At 45.0% G+C, this 20,237-nt stretch overlaps 1 protein-coding gene across 2 annotated transcripts in view; it reads left to right on the top strand.

Moving 5' to 3' along the window:
- The window catches only part of Svopl (SVOP like), a 75,659-nt gene that overhangs the window by 16,556 nt on the left and 38,866 nt on the right, over positions 1-20,237 (top strand). Inside the window, exons 4-7 of one of the 2 annotated variants that reach the window (XM_045160920.1) lie at positions 1,459-1,557; positions 15,269-15,340; positions 16,053-16,177; positions 19,846-19,909. In XM_045160920.1, the coding sequence (XP_045016855.1) occupies positions 1,459-1,557; positions 15,269-15,340; positions 16,053-16,177; positions 19,846-19,909 (360 nt within the window). Of the gene's footprint in view, positions 1-1,458; positions 1,558-15,268; positions 15,341-16,052; positions 16,178-19,845; positions 19,910-20,237 lie in introns of those variants that run through there. The other variant, XM_045160919.1, reaches the window with a different exon arrangement.

Raw genomic sequence — 20,237 nt, 5'->3', positions numbered from 1 at the left:
CGATTTGGCTAGGCAGCATGTCCCAAGGGCCCTCCTGCCTAAGCCTCCCCAGCTCTGGCGTTACAGGCATACACGATCCTACCTGGCTTAATGTGGCAGCTGAGGATCTGAACTCAGGTGCCCATGCTTGTACAGCAAGCACTTTGCCAACTGAACCATGTCCACAGCCTTCCTCTGGGACTCCGTAGGCTAAACAGTGTCCTGATAAATGTCACCACCTTAAAAAGGAGACATAAAGGGTAGAGAAAGGAAGGGAGGAGGATACTTAGTAGGTTGATATTGTATATATGTAATTACAATGATTGTAATGGGAAGGTAATATGATGGAGAATGGAATTTCAAATGGGAAAGTGTGGGGGTGGGAAGGGAGGGAATTACCATGGGATATATTTTATAATCATGGAAAATGTTAATAAAAATAAAAAAAATAAATGTCACCACCTGCACGGTATTACTGAAGAGGGATGAGTTCAGTGAATCAAACATTCTTCTGTGATAGCCACGCTGTCCTTCATACTTTCTTTTATTTTTTTAATTTTTTTAATTATTTCTTTATTTATTTGAGAGCAACAGACAGAGTAATAGGCAGATAGATAGAGAAAGACAGAATGGGTGCGCCAGGGCCTCCAGTCACTGCAAATGAACTCCAGATGCATGCGCCCCCTTGTGCATCTGGCTAACGTGGGTCCTGGGGAATCAAACCTCGAACCAGGGTCCTTAGGCTTCACAGGCAAGTGCTTACCTGCTAAGCCATCTCTCCAGCCCCCCTCATACTTTCTGAGCTAAAACATACCAGCTATCTTTTCTTTTTCAGGATGGCCTCTACCAAACACACACACACACACACACACACACACACACCAAATAAACAAACAAACAAACAAAAAACCCACCAATTTGTGAAAGGTGTGCCCTACCACCTTCGCAATAATGGGTACACTGTTTAGTGTGGGTACTGTGGTGAGCCAGGTTCACCCACTAGCTGGGTGACTGAGGCCTTGACACCCTCAGCATTACCATGCGAATACAAAGGGCAGCAAAGTCCCAAGTGAACATGTGCCCTCAACCTTCATGGAGCTGCTCAAGTTGTCCAAAGTACAAATATTATCTCCGGGAAAACCACAGCTCTACTATTGTTCTTGCTTTTTCTGTTCTGTTCCCTTCTTCTTCTTCCTCCTCCTCCTCTCCCTCCTCCTCCTCTTCTTTCTGGAAGAGTGTCTTGCTATGTAGGGTGCTTGCCTCAAACTCCCAGTCCTCCTGCCGCAGCCTCCCAAGGGCTGGAATTCTAGGCGTGGACCATGTGTCTGGATCCACCATTGCTCTTTCTCCAGCTAAGGATGCTCAGTAAACAGGCAACAGGGAGGGGGGGGGGGCTGGGAGGGTGATGGGCAGTCCGGCCCGGAGGGGGTGACACCATCTTGGCATGTGCACATGGCACTGTGTCCGCTTCTCTTTAAGGTTGTGGAAGCCATGGAGATCATGCTGATCGCGGTTGTGTCCCCTGTCATCCGCTGTGAATGGCAGCTGGAGAACTGGCAGGTGGCGTTTGTGACCACGGTGAGTATCTGCTGTGCTGAGGATGCGCAAGCTGAGCGCCCTGCTTGCCTTCTCCCACCCCCAAGGCTGAGGACCAAAGGACTCCTCCATACACCCTAGGGGTGCCGGCCTCTGACGCTCGTGGGTTCGCAGGCCCTAATCCAGCTGCGTTCAATGCCTTTCTCCCTGTCTCTTCCTCTGCTGGGTCCAGCCTTGAGTAGCAAATGTCCTCGGCTGGTGTGATTTCCTCAATAATTCAGAAGTCTATTCAGATGCCATGATCCTTCCCTCCTCTTAAGATGGTCTTGTGTAGGTAGTGTCAGGCACTGTGAGGTCACGGATATTGAGGCCAATTTTTTGTCTGGAGGGAGCACGTTGTAAGGAGTCCTACCCTTCCTTTGGCTCTTACATTCTTTCCGCCACCTCTTCCGCATTAGACCCTGAGCCTTGGAAGGTGTGATCGAGATGTTACTCGGTACTCCAGTCACTTCTTTCCAGCACCATGATACCTTCTGAGTCCTCCCAAGGTCACTGCAGAGGAGAGACTTATTGAGATGGGGAGTGGATGTGATGGAGACTGGAATTTCAAAGAGGAAAAGGGGGGGGGGAGGGAGGGTATTGCCATGGGATATTTTTTATAATCATGGAAAAGGTTTAATAAAATTGAGAAAAAAATAAAAACGTAAAAAATAAAAAAATAATAATTCAGAAATCTAACCTCCACATGCTGCCGTTAGCCGCTTCTGCTCTTGCCTCCCACACATCTTTCCTCCAGCCATTTCCTCACTTTTACCACTCTCCTCAACAGGGCCCAAAGCAATAAGCCTCCCATGCAAAAAAGAAATATTTAACACAGTATATATCACAGTTTTCCCATTCCCATTCCTTGTAACAGCAATTTTATGTAAAGCACTCTTGACGTCACAGTTCATATGTGTTTCTCATTAAGTGGATGTTAAGGTACACTTAGAATCAGGGAGTTCTGCCAGTCTTCCTGTTAATATAAAGAGACCCTGGAACATGAAAATGTTGGAAGCCGTTATGTGGATGGTGTGCAGTCATTGAAGGGTTTTCAAGAACACGATGACTGAGTTTTCCTAAAACTCTGAGAAGACATGGTCGCAGGGCAGAACGCCAGGGAGACTTGTCCCCGGAGGTGAGCAGGCATGTTCTAGCGTTTCGGAAGAAACTTCAGCCCAGGAAGTCAGAAAACCACAAGACAAAGAGAGAAGCATTGACCGACATGTGTATTGAAGATGATTTTCAGTGAACGCGAGCTTTTCTAGAAAGTCTAGGAGCCACATGTGGCCTGATTACACTAAGGGAACTGTCTTGAGAAACAGGAAAATAGTGACAAGATGGCGGTTAGGTGGCGGCAGGGACTTTGAGGGCACGATTCTGTAAGTTAATGAGGGTTAGGTTCTGAAACTGGTGCTGGAAAATTCCAGAATCATTTTCTTTGACCATCTCCCCCCACCCCTTCAGCTTCCCAGTTTTGAAGGACAGGGACAAAGGAGTAACCTTGCTCAAGCTACTGGGGACAGATGTTCCAGTCTCTCACTACCTTCACCAAATTTTGCTTCTGGATTAACAAAAAAATTAAATTTACTTTTTTATTTTGCTTTTTACTTTTTTATTGACAACTTCCATAATTGTAGACTATATCCCATGGTAATTCCATCCCTCCCCCCACTTTCCCCTTTAAAACTTCGCTCTCCATTCATACCCTCCCCCATCGCAATCCGTCTCTCTTTAATTTTGACGTCATCATCTTTTCCTCCTATCATGATGGTCTTCTGTAGGTAGTGTCAGGCACTATGAGGTCAGGGATATCCAGGCCATTCTGTGTCTGGGGGAGCACGTTGTAAGGTGTCCTACCCTTCTTTTGGCTTTTATGTTTTTTTCCACAACCTCTTCTGCAATGTACCGTGAACTTTGGAAGGTGTGATAGAGATATTCAGTGTTGAGCACTCCTCTGTCACTTCTTCTCAGCACCATGGTGCCTTCTGAGTCATCCCAGAGTCACTGCCATCTGAAAAGAGAAGCTTCTCTGGCCAGAAGTGAGAGTAGCATTAATATATGCGTATGACCATTAAGGGAAGTGCTTACTGGGTAGTCCCATGAAGGATCTTTTCAAAGTATTTTCTATAGAGCTGGTTTGGTCTTTATATATGCCTTTAGCCTGCTTTTGTTGTGGAATGTCCTTATTTCTCCATCTATTTGAATGAATAACTTTTCAGGATAAGGTATTCTTGGTTGACAGTTGTTATCTTTCAGAACTTGGAATACGTCATCCCAAGTCCTTCTGGCTTTTAAAGTTTGTGTTGAGTAATCTGCTGTGATCCCAATGGGCTTGCCTTTGTATATGACTTGAGTTTTCTCTCTAACTGCTTTCAGTATATTTTCTTTGGTTTGTGTGTTTTGTAGTTTAGTTATAATGTGACAGTGAGAGAATCTTTCCTGACTTTGTCTGTTTGGTGTTCTATAGGCTTCCTGTGTCTGTATTGGCATCACTTTCCCTATGAGGGGGAAGTTTTCTTCTGTGATTTTGTTGAAAATACCTGTTATGCCTTTGCAGTGAAATTCTTCTCCTTCTACTATGCCCTGAATTCTTGTTCATTTTTATTTATTTATGTGAGAGCGACAGAGAGAGAAAGAGGCAGATAGAGAGAGAGAGAGAAAGAGGGGGGGGGTGGAGAGAGAGAGGGAGAGAATGGGCGCGCCAGGGCCTCCAGCCATTGCAAATGAACTCCAGACGCATGTGCGCCCTTGTGCATCTGGCTAACGTGGGTCCTGGAGAATCGAGCCTCGAACCAGGGTCCTTAGGCTTCACAGGCAAGCATTTAACCACTAAGCCATCTCTCCAGCCCTTAAATTTTTTTTGTTGTTGTTCATTTTTACTTATTGCCCTGAATTTTTATGTTTGATCTCTTCATAGTGTCCTGAATGTCTTGAAATTCCCATTCAGACCTTCCTATTAGTTTGTCTTTCTCTTTGTTGGACTGTGTTAGAATCTGCCACCTGGTCTTCTAGCTTAGATATTCTGTCCTCTCTTCATCCATTCTACTTGTGAGACTTTCCACAGAGTTTTCTATTTGGCTTACTCCGTTTTTCATTTCTAGTATTTCTGATTGGTATTTTTTCATTATTTCTATTTCCTTACTCATGTTTTGTATTGACCTTCTTATTTCATTAAGTTGGTTTCCTGTGTTCGCCTGGGATTCCTTCAGGAGTTGGATGTCTTCTTTGATTCCTTTGATTTCTCTTTTTATTTTTCCTTCCTTCTTTCTTTCTTTCTTTTTTTCAAAGTAGGGTTTCACTCTAGCCCAGGCTGATCTGGAATTCACTATGTAGTCTCAGGGTGGCCTCGAACTCATGTTGATCCTCCTACTGCTACCTCCCAAGTGCTGGAATTAAAGGCGTGCGCCACCACTCCTGGCTCTTCTTTGATTTTTTTTTTTTTGAGTGTAGATATAATAATAATTTTTTTTTTTGAAATCTTTGTCAGGCATTTCATGTAAAGAAGTCTCACTGGAGGTCATTTCTGATGGACTTATAATTTTGGGTGGGATTGCACTGTCTTGATTTTTTGTGTTTCTTGTATTATAATATAGAATATTTTGCATCTTGAGGGAATTTGATGCTTGGGTTTTCTAATTATCTGCTGTGTTCTTACCCACATAAATCTGACTTTATATACTATCAGAGTAAGAGTGTAAGGTGTCAGGCGCAGCTTTTATTCTCCAAGAGAAACAGCAGAAGTGACCCTAGGGGTTGACTTTGCCTGCTACTTAAGTGTTGTAGTAGACTGGGTGAAGCAAATTACTGGCAAGTTCTAAAATTCAACTAAGCAATATAGACATCCAGTCCAAACCAGCAGAGAGTATTTTTACAAGCGTGGGGATTAAACTGAACATATAAACCAGGGAAGCCACTGTCCCCAAGTGTGCGTGTTGTACCACACCCTTAGCTCTGTCAGCTGGGAGGTTGTGGTTTCTAGTCTGAGACCTGTTCCAAGTCAGCCTGGGGCCAGTCAGTCCCTGCCTCCAATAGAGACAGAAGACAAATTCAAAGGCCCTGAAAAGCAGGAGACATCAAAGACAAAACAACAGTCAACACCAAAATACAGTTTATTTGAGAAGGTTAAGGCCAACCAAGAATATATCACTCAATGTAATACATAACCCTTCCTGACATGGAAAAAGAGTTCAACGCTTCCAATGCAGGCCTATGTATCTGGCTTGCTATGAGTAGGCCCTGTTACCTTTGGGGATGGCTTCCAATCTCACCAATGCTGAGCGCCCACCTCGATCCCTCTGGGCGGTGGGCAGCCGGGGTGAGTGAGTTCTTGGACACTGGTGGCCCTGATAGTTGGGGGATGGGAGACTTTGCAGGGTGCCTGGAGTTGTCCTGGAGCTGCTCAGCTGGTCCGTTTGCATTCTCCTGCAGCAGCTGCTCAGCTGGTCTCTGCAGTCTTCCCTTTCCAGTTTCTGGCTTTTTTTTTTTTTTAATATTTTATTTATTTATTTGAGAGCGACAGAGGCAGAGAGAAAGCTAGATAGAGGGAGAGAGAGAGAGAATGGGCGCGCCAGGGCTTCCAGCCTCTGCAGACGAACTCCAGACGCGTGCACCCCCTTGTGCATCTGGCTAACGTGGGACCTGGGGAACCGAGCCTCGAACCGGGGTCCTTAGGCTTCACAGGTGAGCGCTTAACCGCTAAGCCATCTCTCCAGCCCAGTTTCTTGCTTTTTTGAGGAGGCTGATTTGAGTGGAAAATCCCTCACCTTGTTTCTGCTCCTGCCGGCCTGGCCGCCAGGGGGCGGACTCTTGCATCCAACTCCTGGATTGGGGCTTCTGCTGCCGCCCCAGGATTCTGGCCAGTTTCCTATCTTGGTCTCTCCTGCTTCTCTGCTGTGCTTGATTATAAGTGATACACCTTCACTTTTCAGTAGAAGACTATGTTGTGCTGTGTTTCTGTTTGTCCCCCCCCCACTACTGGCTGCTTTGGTGTGGTTAGAATGCTGACATCTTACCTGGAAGTCTATATATATATTATATATATACATACACATATATAAATATATATAATATATATCTATATATTATAATATATAATATAATATATAATATATATTATATTATTATATTATATGATAACTTAAAGATAATAATTATATATATAATACATATATATGTATATGTATATGTATGCATGTATGTATGTGTGTGTATGTGTATGTGTGTATATATATATATATATATATATATATATATGGCCTGAGAAAATGAACTTCAAGGAGGAAAGATTTAGCTGAGTGGTTTCAGGCCATGCTTATTTGATTCTTGTTTCTGGTCAGGTGAGGCAGTGCATCATGGTGGACCAAAGCTGCTCACCTCACAGTGGCTAGAAGTAGAAAAAGAGCATTTTTTTAAAAAAAAATTATTTTTGAGTGAGAGACAGAGAGAGATAAAGAGGCAGAGAGAGCGAGAGTGAGAGAGAGAGATCGAGAGGGAGAGAGGGAGAATTGGTGCACTAGGGACTTTCAGCCACTGTGAGTGAACGCCGGACACGTGCGCCCCCTTATGGTGCATGTGTGAGATTGCATGCTTGTGTCATTACATCTGGCTGCGTGGGACCTGGAGAATCAAACATGCATTCTTAGGCTTCGCAGGCAAGCGCCTTGACTGCTAAACCATCTCTCCATTCCTTGCTTGAAAATTTTAATTTTAAGTCGACCCAGGAAAAATGCTTTCTCCTTGCTGGGGGACTGTTCTGTGTTCTCTCAGCTAACGTGTAGTAGATGCTGAACTGTGCTTGTTTCTGTGTCTTGAGGTTGTGGAATTTGGGGCCCAATTTCATGCTCAATCCCAAGAGTGGGCCTTTTCTTCTCTTTTAGCTCCACCTTCCTCATTATAATTCCTCTAATGTGTTGCACTTCCTCCTTTCTTTCTCGCTCTTTCTTTCCCTCTCTCCTTTCTTTCTTTCTTTCTTTCTTTCTTTCTTTCTTTCTTTCTTTCTTTCTTTCTTTCTTTCTTTGTTTTAGAGAGAGAGAGAGGCAGGTGGATAGACAGATAGATAGATATATAGAGAGAGAATGAGAGAGCATGGGTATGCCAGGACCTCCAGCCACTGCAAATGAACTCCAGACATATGTACCACCACCTTGTGCATCTGGCTTATGTGGGTCCTGGGGAATTGAACCTGGGTCCTTTGGCTTTGCAGGCAAGCACCTTAACTGCTAATCCATCTCTCCAGCACCACTTCCTCCTTTAAAAAATTATTGATTTGCATGTATGTGTATGTGTGTGTTCCTGTGTGCATATGTTCATGCACCAAGATCTCTTGTCCCTACAAATGAACACCGGATGGCTTTATGTAGGCGACTGGGGAATTAAACCCAGGCCAGCAGGCTTTGTAAACAAGCACCTTTAACAGCTGAGCCATCTCCCCTTTTATAAGACTTTTTAAATTTTTATTGATTTATTTATTTGAGAGCGACAGACAGGGAAAGAAAGAGACAGGTAGATAGAGAGAGAATGGGCGCGCCAGGGCCTCCAGCCACTGCAAACAAATTCCAGATGCATGTGCCATCTTGTGCATCTGGCTTGTGTGGGTCCTGGGGAATCAAGCCTTGAACCAGGGTCCTCAGGCTTCACAGGCAAGCACTTAACTGCTAAGCCATCTCTCCAGCCCTCTCTCTAATACTTTTAGAAAATCAAACATCTCACTTGGGCTTATAATAAGCTCAGTTACTTTTCATATTGTTATTGTTTAGGAGGCATTATGCACCACTTTGTGCATCTGGCTATTCGTGGGTCCTGAGAATCGAACCCAGGTCATCTGGTTTTGCAGGCAGGTGCCTTAGCTGCTGAGCCATCCCTCCAGCTCTGAATTTTAACTTTTGATCCTCCTGCCTCCACCTCCCTTCTCAAGGCTGGGATTACAGACATGCGCCATAAACAGCACAGTTTTTGTATCACAGGGTATATATCTACATCCCACCCTGCATTGGCTGCTCTTACAAGCCTCCATGGCAGGTAGTTTCTCTCACTGTGTGGCTTCCAGCTGAGGCTTTCCAGAAGCTAGACTGGGCTACATGAGACCCTGTCACAAGCATGTGCATTTTCACATTCAAGTTTGTTGCTTCACTATTCACAATAGCTTGGAAATGAACAGTCTAGACTAGATGCCCATCAGCAGAGAACGGATCAGGAAAATGAGGTTCATATACACAATGGTATTTTATTCAGCTGTAAAGAAAAATCAAATCATGGCATTTACAAGAAAATGCATGAAATTGGAAATTATTATGTTACATTTTCCAGACACAGCAAGACAAATTCTTCCTATTTTCTCTCATATGAAGATCCTAGATTTGTAGCTGGGCATGGTGGCGCACGCCTTTAATCCCAGTCCTCGGGAGGCAGAGGTAGGAGGATTGCTGTGAGTTCAAGACCACCCTGAGACTCCATAGTGAATTCCAGGTCAGCCTGGGTGAGAGCAAGACCCTCCCTTGAAAAAAGAAAAAAAAAAGATCCTAGATTTAAATTTTTATATATGTGGGGGTATAGCTCATGAAAGTGGAAAAAAATAGAGCTCTTAAGGGAGGGTTGGGGAAGAGAAAAAAGATAATATAATACATGTGATCTAAAAGCAGAAGTGGGCTGGAGTGATGGCTTAACAGTTAAGTGCTTGCCTGTGAAGCCTAAGGACCCCAGTTCGAGGCTTGATTCCCTAGGTCACATGTTAGCCTGATGCATCTGGAGTTCATTTGCAGTGGCTGGAGGCCTTAGCGTGCCCATTCTTTCTATCTGCCTCTTTCTCTCTTTGTCTGTCTGTTGCTCTCAAATAAATAAAATAAAATAAAATTAAATTAAATTAAATTAAAAAGTTGCAGAAAAGGTAGTGGAAAGAATGTCAGAGCTAAAGGAAGGGTAGGACTCTTTACAACGTGCTCCTCCAAACACAAAATGGCCTGGATATCCATGACCTCACAGTGCCTGACACTACCTACACAAGACCCTCATAACAGGAGGAAAAGATCATGACATCAAAATAAAATGAAAAAGCTTCTAAAAAAAAAAAAAACAGAACGGGGGGCTGGAGAGATGGCTCAGCAGTTAAGACACTTGCCTGCAAAGCCTAAGAATATGGGTTCAACCCCCCGATATCCACATGAAGCCAGATGCACAAAGTGGCACATGCATCTGGAGTTCATTTGTAGTGGCTGGAGGCCCTGGCATGCCCATTCTCTCTATCTGTCTCTCTTCTATCTCCCTCTGCATGCAAATAGATAAAGAAAGATACATTCTTTATTTTTTTATTTTTTGGTTTTTCGAGGTAGGGTTTCACTCTAGCCCAGGCTGACCTGGAATTCATTCTGTAGTCTCAGGGTAGCCTTGAACTCTCGGTGATCCTCCTACCTCTGCCGTCAAGTACTGGGATTAAAGGCGTGCGCCACCACACCTGGCAAGATACATTCTTTTAAAAAGGCAGACAAGAAAAAAAAAAAAAAAAAGAGGGGAACAAGGAGACAGGGAAGTGGAAGTATTTGAAACCCATTGCCTTGTATGTTAATTTTTAAAGCTAATTTAAAAACAACATAGGGAATGAGCATACAAGACTCTGGATTTGATCCCGGCACTGCAGGGGTTAAGGGGAGTGCATGTCTGATGAGTTTTAATATTCCTTATGGACAAAAGGCATTTAGGTCTCTTTGAGAAAGCGCTGCACGTAGCAGGGAGAAGTGGTATTTCCTTGACAAGCGCCTGAAGCAAAGCCTCACTTAGCCTTTGATTTCCTGGTGGCATCAGCCAGAGGGCTTCCCAGGGAAAGAGCTGTAAGGCTGCGTCTGCTCCTAGGCAGAGAAGCAGGCGGCCCAAAGGCAGCTCAGGGCACTGAACTGGAAAGGAAACCGGAGGATCCTCCATAGGGCTTAGGTTCCTTTTAAGGAGTTTCTAAATACGTGGTTGATTTTGGCATCTCAAGTTTTTGTTTACTTGTAAATAACACAGAGGAAGATTGCTTTGAGTGGTTGCTACTTGTGTTGGAGTAAGACAGAGCAGGCATAAATAGACTTCTTTCTTTTTAATTTTTTTTCCCTAAGGTAGAATCTCACTCTAGCCCAGGCTGACCTGGAATTCACTGTGTAGTCTCAGGGTGGCCTCGAACTCATGGCAGTCCTCTTACCTCTGTCTCCCAAGTGCTGGGATTAAAGGTGTGCGCCACCATGCCCAGCTTTAACATTTTTTAAGACAGAGACAGAGAAAGAGAGAGAGAGAGAGAGAATGGGCATGCCAGGGCCTCTAGCTACTACAAATGAACTCCAGATGCATGTGCCACTTTGTGCATCTGGGTTATGTGGGACCTGGAGAATCAAACCTGGGTCCTTAGGCTTTGCAGGTGTTATGTATGCCCAGTTCTCAGCGCCCCCAGTGATCACCAAGGAGAACCAAACATGTATGCAAAGGCAAGGAGCTTTATTTCGGGCTTAAGCTCGGACACTTGACTTCACCAACGAAGTGAATCCATACAAGAGCCCTGAACATCAGGGGAGCAGGTTTTTATAGGGATTTGAACAAAGAAGTAGGGGAATGGTTACATGATTGGTAGATTTAAGTAGTAATTGCACTTGTATTTTTCTGATAGGCTTAGGATGCTGGGGGGCAGAGCTGGTGGGCAGGGGGCTAGGGGTATTTTAAGCAGATTAGGTAACCTTCATTGTGATTGGCTATGAGTGTTTGAAGAACTTAGGCAACTTGTCTTATGACTATAGAAATGTATGGCATAAGCAATTTGTGATCTTTTTTCAGTAACTGTTAAATTCTTATTTAAACCTTGCTGGGAAACAGAAACTTAGGCCTACTGGAGACCCTGAAGCCTGTCATGGCGTCCCTCTGGTTCCTGAGTCCTTCACAGGCAAGTGCCTTAACCACTAAGCTATCTCTCCAGCTCCCTTTTTTTCTCTTTTTAAAATATTTATTTATTTATTTTTATTTTATTTTATTTTCATTTTTTGGTTTTTCAAGGTAGGGTCTTGCTGTAGCCCAGGCTGACCTGGAATTCACTCTGTATTCTCAGGGTGGCCTTGAACTCACAGTGATCCACCTACCTCTGCCTCTTGAGTGCTGGGATTAAAGGTGTGCGCCACCACACCCGGCCTATTTTTAATATTTTTATTTATTTATTTGCAAGGAGAGAAGAGAATGGGTGCACCAGGGCCTCCTGCAAACGAACTCCAGATGCATGTACCACCTTGTGCATCTGGCTTTACATGGGCGCTGGGGACTTGGGCATGGCTCCTTAAGCGTTACAGGCAAGCGACTTAACCACTGAGCCATCTCTCCAGCACCAGACTTTGCCTTTAAGAAATTGCTTATTGATTCGTGTGTGGGGGGGCGCGTGTGCCACTCACGAGTATGGAGGGCAGAGGGCAACTTTGAGGTGTTTGTGTTCTACCTTCTTTGAGACAGGGTCTCTCTCTCTCTCTCTCTTTTGTTTCTTGAGGTAGGGTCTTATTCTAGCCCGGGCTGACCTGGAACTCATTATGTAGTCTCAGGGTGGCCTCGATGAAAAGATAAAATGCATCTGCGACCCCAGCCCCGGTAGAGACAGGCTCTCTTGCTCCTGAAAGCTGTCAGACTGCAAAGAAACAGTCAGGCCAGTTGGACCTTGAGCTTTGGGTTCTCTGGCTCTGCCTCTTACTGTCGTAGGTGCCTTGGGATCCTGGATGCATGCACTGCTTTGCATCTGGCTTCATGTGGGTGCTGGAGAATTGGACCTGGGCCAGAAGGCTTTGCAAGCAAGTGCCTTTAGCTGCTGAACCATTTCCTCAGCCCCAAATGTGCAGCCTGGGCTGGTCTCCAACTCCTAATTCCCTTACTTCTGCCTTTTCAGCTATTTCCTACTGGTGTGTGCCACCACAATAGGCTCTTTGGATTTTGCTTTTGTTTTGTTAATATATAAGAAGCTGTCTTTTTAAATGCTTAATTTTAATTAATTAATTTATTTGACATAAAAAGAGGGAGAGAGAAAGAGAGAGAATGGGCAGGCCAGAGCCTCCAGCCACTGCAAAGGAACTCCAGACACGTGCGTCCCCTCGTACATCTAGCTAACGTGGGTCCTGGGGAATTGAACCTGGGTCCTTTGGCTTTGCAGGCAAACGCCTTAACTCCTAAGCCATCCCTCCAGCCTGAACCTGTCTTTTTAAACATATATTTTATTTATTTATTTGTTTTGATTTTTCAAGGTAGGGTCTCACTCTAGCCCAGGCTGACCTGGAATTCACTAAGTAGTCTCAGGCTGGCCTTGAACTCATGGCAATCCCCTACCTCAGCCTCCCGAGTGCTGGGATTAAAGGCATGTGGCACAACTATTTTATTTATTTATTTGAGAGAGAGAAATAATGGGTATACCAGGGCCTCTTGCCACCACAAAAAAACTCAGACACATGCACCACCTTGTGCATCTGGCTTTACATGGGTATTGGAGAATCAAATCTGGGTTGTTAGGCTTTGCAGGCAAGCACCTTAACTGCTGAGCCATCTCTTCAGCCCGGCTCTTTTGTTTTTAAAGTTTTATTTTTCTTTATTTATTTGAGAGAGAGAGGCGGGGGGGGGGGGAGTGTTCTGGGACTTCCAGCTGCTGCAAACTAACTCCAGATGCATGTGTCCTCTTGTGCATCTGGCTTATATGGGTCCTGGGGAATTAAACCTGGGTCCTTTGTTTTTGTAGGCAAGTGCTTAACTATTGAGCCATCTCTCCAGCCCTCTTTTGTTTTTAAATGTGTGTGTGTGTGTGTGTGTGTGTGTGTGTGTGTGTGTACAGGTCCACAGGAGCATGTAATTGTGTGGATATGAGGTGGCCAAAGTTATTCTTCGGCGACAGTTCTCCAGAGTATAACATCCAACTTTTCTGAAACAGGGTCTGTCACTGGCCCAGAGCTTACCAAGTAAGTTAGATGCTGGCCAACAAACCCCTGAGATGTGCTTGTCTCTGCCTTTCCAGTACTGGGATTATAAGCATATGCCACCATGCTCAGTAAGTTTTTAAAAAATTTCTTGGGCTGGAGAGATGGCTTAGGGATTAAGGTGTTTGCCTGCAAAGCCAAAGGACCCAGGTTCAATTTCCCAGGACCCACGTAAGCCAGAAACATAGTGTGGTGCATGTGTCTGGAGTTCATTTACAGTGGCTGGAGGCCCTGGCATGCTCATTCTCTCTTTCAAATAAATAAATAAAAATAAAATATTGAAAAACAATACTTATTCTTGGGCTGGAGAGATGGCTCAATGGTTAAAGGCACTTACTTGCAAAGCCTGAAGGTCTAGGTTTAGTTCCCCAGTACCCATTTGTAAGGCCCAAAGTGGCACATACATCTGGAGTTTGCTGCCACTAGAGGCCCTGGCACACCCACTTTGTCTCTCTGCTTGGTGTGGTGGTACATGCCTTTAATACCGGCACTCAGAAGGCCAAGGTAGGAGGATTACTGTACATTCAAGACCAGCCTGAGACTACATAGTGAATTCCAGGTCAGCCTGGGCTAGAGCAAGACCCTACCTTGAAAAACTAAAATAAATTAATTTTTAAAAATACATATTCTGGGCTGGAGAGATGGCTTAGCAGTTAAGTGCTTGCCTGTGAAGCCTAAGGACCCCAGTTTGAGGCTCGATTCCCCAGGTCCCACGTTAGCCAGATGCACAAGGGGGGGGGGGCACACGCGACTGGAGTTCGTTTGCAGTGGCTGCAGGCCCTGGTGCACCCATTCTCTCTCTCTCTCTCTTTTTCTCTCTGTCACTCTCAAATAAATTAAAAAAAAAAAACATATTCTTGGGCTGGAGGGATGGCTTAGTGGTTAAGGCATTTGCCTGCGAAGACAAAGGACCCAGGTTTGATTCCCCAGGACCCACGTTAGCCAGATGCACAAGGTGGCGCAGGCATCTGGTGTTCGTTTGCAGTGGATGGAGGCCCTGAAGCACCCATTCTCTCTCTCTCTCTTCCTCTGTCAAATTAATTAATTAATTTAATTAAATATTAGAAAAACATACATATTCTTGAGCTGGGCCATGGCACGTGCCTTTAATCAAAGCAACCAGAATGCTGGGTGTGGTGGCGCACGCCTTTAATCCCAGCACTCAGGAGGCAGAGGTAGAGGATCGCCGTGAGTCTGAGGCCACCCTGAGACTCCATAGTGAATTCTAGGTCAGCCTGGACTAGAGTGAGACCCCGCTTCAGGCCCCCACCCCCATGAAAGCTTATTTTCATGTGTGTGTGGGTGGAGGCGGACGTGTGTACAGGTGTGCATGCACATGTGTGTGGGGACGGGGAGGGCAGGCCAGAGGACACGCTCAGGTATTGTTCCATCTTTTCTAAGTCAGGGTTGCTCAGTGACCTGGAGCCTCCCGTGAGGCTAGGCTGGCCGGCTAGCAAGCCCCAAGTTTCACCTGTGTCGGCCTCCTCGCCCATGACCTGCTCGGTGAACCCATTCCTTCGGGGACAGTGTCCCCAGTGTGTGGGGTTAGCCAACAAGAAGCTCAAACACCTGTCTTGAGAGTCCTGGGTATGTTCATTGGAGACCTAGGAGAGCTTTGGGAAACCCCACCATTTAGTTTGCACCAGCACGGGTCTATAGCCAAGTTTGAATTAGGATGGATGGTGCTTAATGTAGTAAATGAACATCTTCTAAAACACCCTGGTTAGAGCATTATTTTGCCTTCCACCCCACCCCAACTCTAGATGGTGTTTTTTGGCTACATGATGTCCAGTATCCTCTTTGGCCTCCTGGCTGACAGATATGGTCGCTGGAAGGTAGGTTTGACTATGTATTTCCTATCGTGTATTCTGTTTTTAAAAAATTATTTTTATTTTTATTCATTTATTTGAGAGAGATAAGGAGGGAGAATGGGAGTGCCAAGGTCTCCAGCCACTGCAAAAGAACTCCAGATGCATGCACCACCTTGGACATCTGGCTTACATGGGTACTGGGGAATTGAACCTGAGTCCTTGGGCTTCGCAGGCAAATACCTTAACCTCTAAGCAATCTCTCTAGCCCACTTTGTTTTTCTTAAATATTTTTATTTATTTATTTATTAGAGAGAGAGAGAGAGAGAGAGAGAGAGAGAGAGAGAGAGAGAAAGAGGCAGATAGAAAAAGAATGGGTGTGCCAGGGCCTCTAGCCACTGCAAATGAACTCCAGATGCATGTGCCACCTTATACATCTGGCTTAAGTGGCTACTGGAGAATTGAACCTGGGTCCTTAGGCTTTGCAGGCAAGCGCCTTCACTGCTAAGCCATTTCTCCAGCCCCACACTCAGGCACTTTAGAAAAAGTGTCCCCGGCTTTCAGATAAAAGAATATCCCGGGTTGTGTTGAGGAAGACTGTGAGAGAGCAGTGAGCTATGGCAGTGTCCCACCTCACAGAGGGTGTCATCCGGACAGAGGAAGCATTTTACTTCTGAAGGTAGACCCCTCCCCTCCCCTGAGACAGGTCCCACTAACAACTTCTCTTTTGTTGCTTCAGATTTTGCTAATCTCGTTCCTGTGGGGAGCCTACTTCTCCTTGCTGACCTCTTTCTCTCCCTCGTACATCTGGTTTGTCTTTCTGCGGACCATGGTGGGTTGTGGAGTGTCTGGCCATGCACAAGGGTAAAGACTTGCCTTAGAGATTCCTTGGTTGAGAAATATGGATGCTCATGCACGTGCGTGCATACACATATACACAGCGTAATGGACTGATAACATCATCAACTTCACTTGTGCTAAGGACTTTTGAGTTTTTGCTTTTTTAAAAAAATATTTATTTATTATTTATTTGAGATAGGGAAAGAGGGAGAGAGAGAGAGAGAGAGAGAGAGAGAATGGGCACACCAGGGCCTCTGGCCACTATAAACAAACTCCAGACACATGCACCACCTTATGCATCTGGCTTATGTGGGTACTGGGAAATTAAATCTAGGCTTTGGCTTTGCAGGCAGGCTCCTTAACCACTAAGCCATCTTTCCAGCCTGTTTTTCTTTAATTTTTATTTTAGAGAGAGTGAGACAGAGAGAGAGAGAAAGAGGGCAAGAATTGGTGCACCAGGGCCTCAGCCACTGCAATCAAACTCCAGACGCTTGCTCCACCTAGTGGGTGTGTGCAACCTTGCGCTTGCCTTACCTTTGTGTGTCTGGCTAAGGTGGGATCTGGAGAGTTGAACAAGGGTCCTTAGGATTCTCAGGCAAACACCTTAACCACTAAGCCATCTCTCTAGCCCCCTATTCTGTTTTTAAGCAAGTAGTGAGTGCTTGTTGCGGTTAGCTTCTTGTTGCTGGGGTAAAGCACCCAGCTAAAGGCAGCTTATTTATTGCAGGGAAGTTGTTTATTTTGGCTTTCTGTCTCAAGGGGAAGCTCTATGATAGCAAGGGAAAGATGGTAGGGCAGAGAGGCTTGATATCATCTTGCCAGTGTCAGGTGGACCACAGCAGCAGGATAGTGAGCTGAATTCTGGCGAGGGGGAACTCTTCATACTACCCTGAGCCCGCCCCCAACAACACACCTCCTCCAGCAAGGCTTCACCTCCCCAATTGCCACCAGCTGGGGACCAACCATTCAAAACAGATGAGTTTATGGGGGACTTCTAATTCAAACATCCACAGTGCTTATTCTATTATATTTATTCTATATTATTATTCTATATTCTACATATTTTTTGCTCTAAAAGCGGATCAACTTTTTTTTTTTTTCGAGGTAGAGTCTCACTGTAGCCCATGCTGACCTGGACTTCACAATGTAGTCTCAGGGTAGCCTCAAACATATGGTGATACTCCTACCTCTGCCTCCCAAGTGCTGAGATTAAAGGCATGCGCCACCACGCCTGGCCCTGATCAACATTTTTTTAGACCACGATACCGTTATACTAATAAAAATACTAATAAAAAGCACTATGTAGCTGGGTGTGGTGGTGCACACTTTTAATCCTAGCACTTGGGAGGCTGAGGTAGGAGAATCACTATGAGTTTGAGGCCAGCCTAGACTAATTCAAGGTCAGTCTGGGCTAAAGCAAGACCCTACCTCAAAAACAAGAATTTTTTTTTTTCTTTTAGCCAGGAGTTGTGTGGTGCACATCTTTAATCCCAGTACTCAGAAGGCAGAGGTAGAAAGATCTCCTTGAGTTTGAGGCCACCCTGAGACTATATAGTGAATGCCAGATCAGCCTGGGCTAGAGTGAGACCCTACCTCGAAAAACAAACAAACAAACAAAAAGGCCCATGTTGGAGGGCTGGGGAGTTGACTCAGTGGATAAGAGCATTTGATGTTCAAGCATCAGGACCCGAGTTCAATCCCCAGCATCTATGTAAAAAGCCAGGTATGGCCATGCATGCCTGTAACACCATTACTGAGGGAAGGGGGAGAAAGGAGTATCACTGGAGCTCTCTGGTCAGCCAGTCTGACCAGGAAAAGCAACCAAGTTCAATGAGAGACTCCCTCTTAAGGAGTGATAGAGGAGGCCTCTGCATTGTGAGCATGGGTGTGTGTATTTGCGCTTACACACACACACACACACACACACACACACACACACACACACACAGTGCAATGCTAGGTAGGTAAATGACAAGTCAATCCAAGATTGACACGTAGCTCGGTGGAAAAGTGCTTGCTGAGCATGTGCAGAGGTCAGGGTTTCACCTCCAACACCTAATGTCCCCTCCTGCAAAAAAAAAAGAAGAAGAAAGAGAAAGAAAATAAAGTCAACCTAAACATAATGTATCAATTTCTTTTTTTAGAATTTCTTTTATTTTTTTAGAGAGAGAGAGAGAATTGGTGTGCCAGGGCCTCAGCCACTTCAATCAAACTCCAGACACTTGCGCCACCTAGTGGGCATGTGCCACCTTGCACTTGCCTCACCTTTTGTGCGTCTGGCTTACGTGGGGTCTGGAGAGTCAAACATGGGTCTGTAGGCTTCACAGGCAAGCTCATTAACTGCTAAACCATCTCTCCCTCCTTGTATTAATTCCTTGAATTTGCTGGAAGAGTTCACTTTGGACATAAGCACCTGCAACGTTGAGGAAAACCTGTGCTAATATGCTACTGCCCCTGTAGTTTAAGACCATGCCGGGAAAGAATGGCAAAGTAGGGTGAGAAATATTGAAACAGGCTTAAAGCCTCCTTGTTTCCTGACCTTGGGTAAATGTTCAGGGTCGGTCTTAGTGTGTGGGATGTGAAAGTTGCTATGCCCAAAGTTCTTGATCGGCACAACCTTCTTGAAATTCACAGAGCCCCTCTGCTCCTGCGTGCTTTCCAGCAAGTTCTCCTCAAGCTAAATTAGGAGAAGTCTAAGCACCTAATCCCTGCTTAAATGTGGGAGAAAGAATTATTCTTCCCTGGCACGCACACCTTTAATCCCAGCATGCAGGAGGCAGAGGTAGGAGGATGGATCCCCTTGAGTTCAAGGCCAACCTGAGGCTACATAGTGAATTCCAGGTCAGCCTGCGTGAGAGTGAGACCCTACCCTGAAAAACAAACAAACCACGACCACCAACAAAAATCTCTCTGAGCTTTTAGAACCTAAAGGAATAGAAGCTGAGAGAACTTTAATCCCTCCCTCAGGAAATAATGCAATAAATATGTTTAAAATCCCAGTCCTGGGCTGGAGTGATGGCTTAGTGGTTAAGGTGCTTGCTTTGACTCTCCAGGTCCCACATAAACCAGACACACAATGTGATGCAAGTGCCCAAGGGGCTGGGGGCCCTGGAGTGCCAATTCTCTCAATCTTTCTCTCTCTCTCTTGCATAAAAAAAATACTGGTTAATGAGAACAAAAGAGAAGCAAGTTACAAAAGTGATGTGATCAGATACCATTTATTCTTTCATTTACAGAATCAATATGTAGTTAATTAGAAACTTGTACTTTGATTTTCATTAGTTGAGGGAAAAAAAGTACTTACCAGCCAGGCACGGTGGTGCACGCCTTTAATCCCAGCACTTGGAAGGCAGAGGTAGGAGGATTGCTGTGAGTTCGAGGCCACCCTGAAACTACGTAGTGAATTCCAGGTCAGCTTGGGCTAGAGCGAGACCCTACCTTGGAAAAAAAAAAAAACAAAAACGTATTTCCCTTCTCTGGGGTGTATTTTAATTTCTCAGGTTTGTTTTAGCCAAGGGAATCAGGCTTGGGGTAACACTTTGCAAATCTTCTCAGAGACAAGGCTCATGTTCCCAAGTGATGGTGGGTTTAACATAGCTGTCGGAGTAAAAGAGTATTCTTTATGCCAGTGAAAAATTATGATCATTATAGTAACAAAATAAAATCGTTGTGTTTTCCCCTTTCCTGTGTAGATTAATCATAATGACTGAATTTTTGCCAACAAAATTTCGAGGCTACATGCTACCCTTGTCTCAGGTAAGGTAAAGTGGGAATTCTCCCCACTTCATCCGATAAGATAAATGCAAATGGCTTTTCTTCTGGCCTGGTGATTGATTTGGGTGTAGTACGCTGCCTGTTATTTGACACCAGCTGAAAAGCATGGAGAGAGGCCTGGAGAGATGGCTTAATGGTTAAGGCACTTGCCTGTGAAGCCTAAGGTCCCATGGTGGCACATGCATCTGGAGCTTGTTTGCCGCGGCTGGAGGCCCTGGGGTGCCCATTATATTTCTCTCTCTCTCATAAATAATAAATAAAAGTAAAAAGTCATGGAGAATTCTTGAAGGCAGAGGTCCAGTTCCAAGAT

This window comes from Jaculus jaculus, chromosome 10, assembly GCF_020740685.1.
Source record: "Jaculus jaculus isolate mJacJac1 chromosome 10, mJacJac1.mat.Y.cur, whole genome shotgun sequence".
Lineage (NCBI taxonomy): Eukaryota > Metazoa > Chordata > Mammalia > Rodentia > Dipodidae > Jaculus > Jaculus jaculus.
This window is presented reverse-complemented; position numbering and strand designations above follow the sequence as displayed.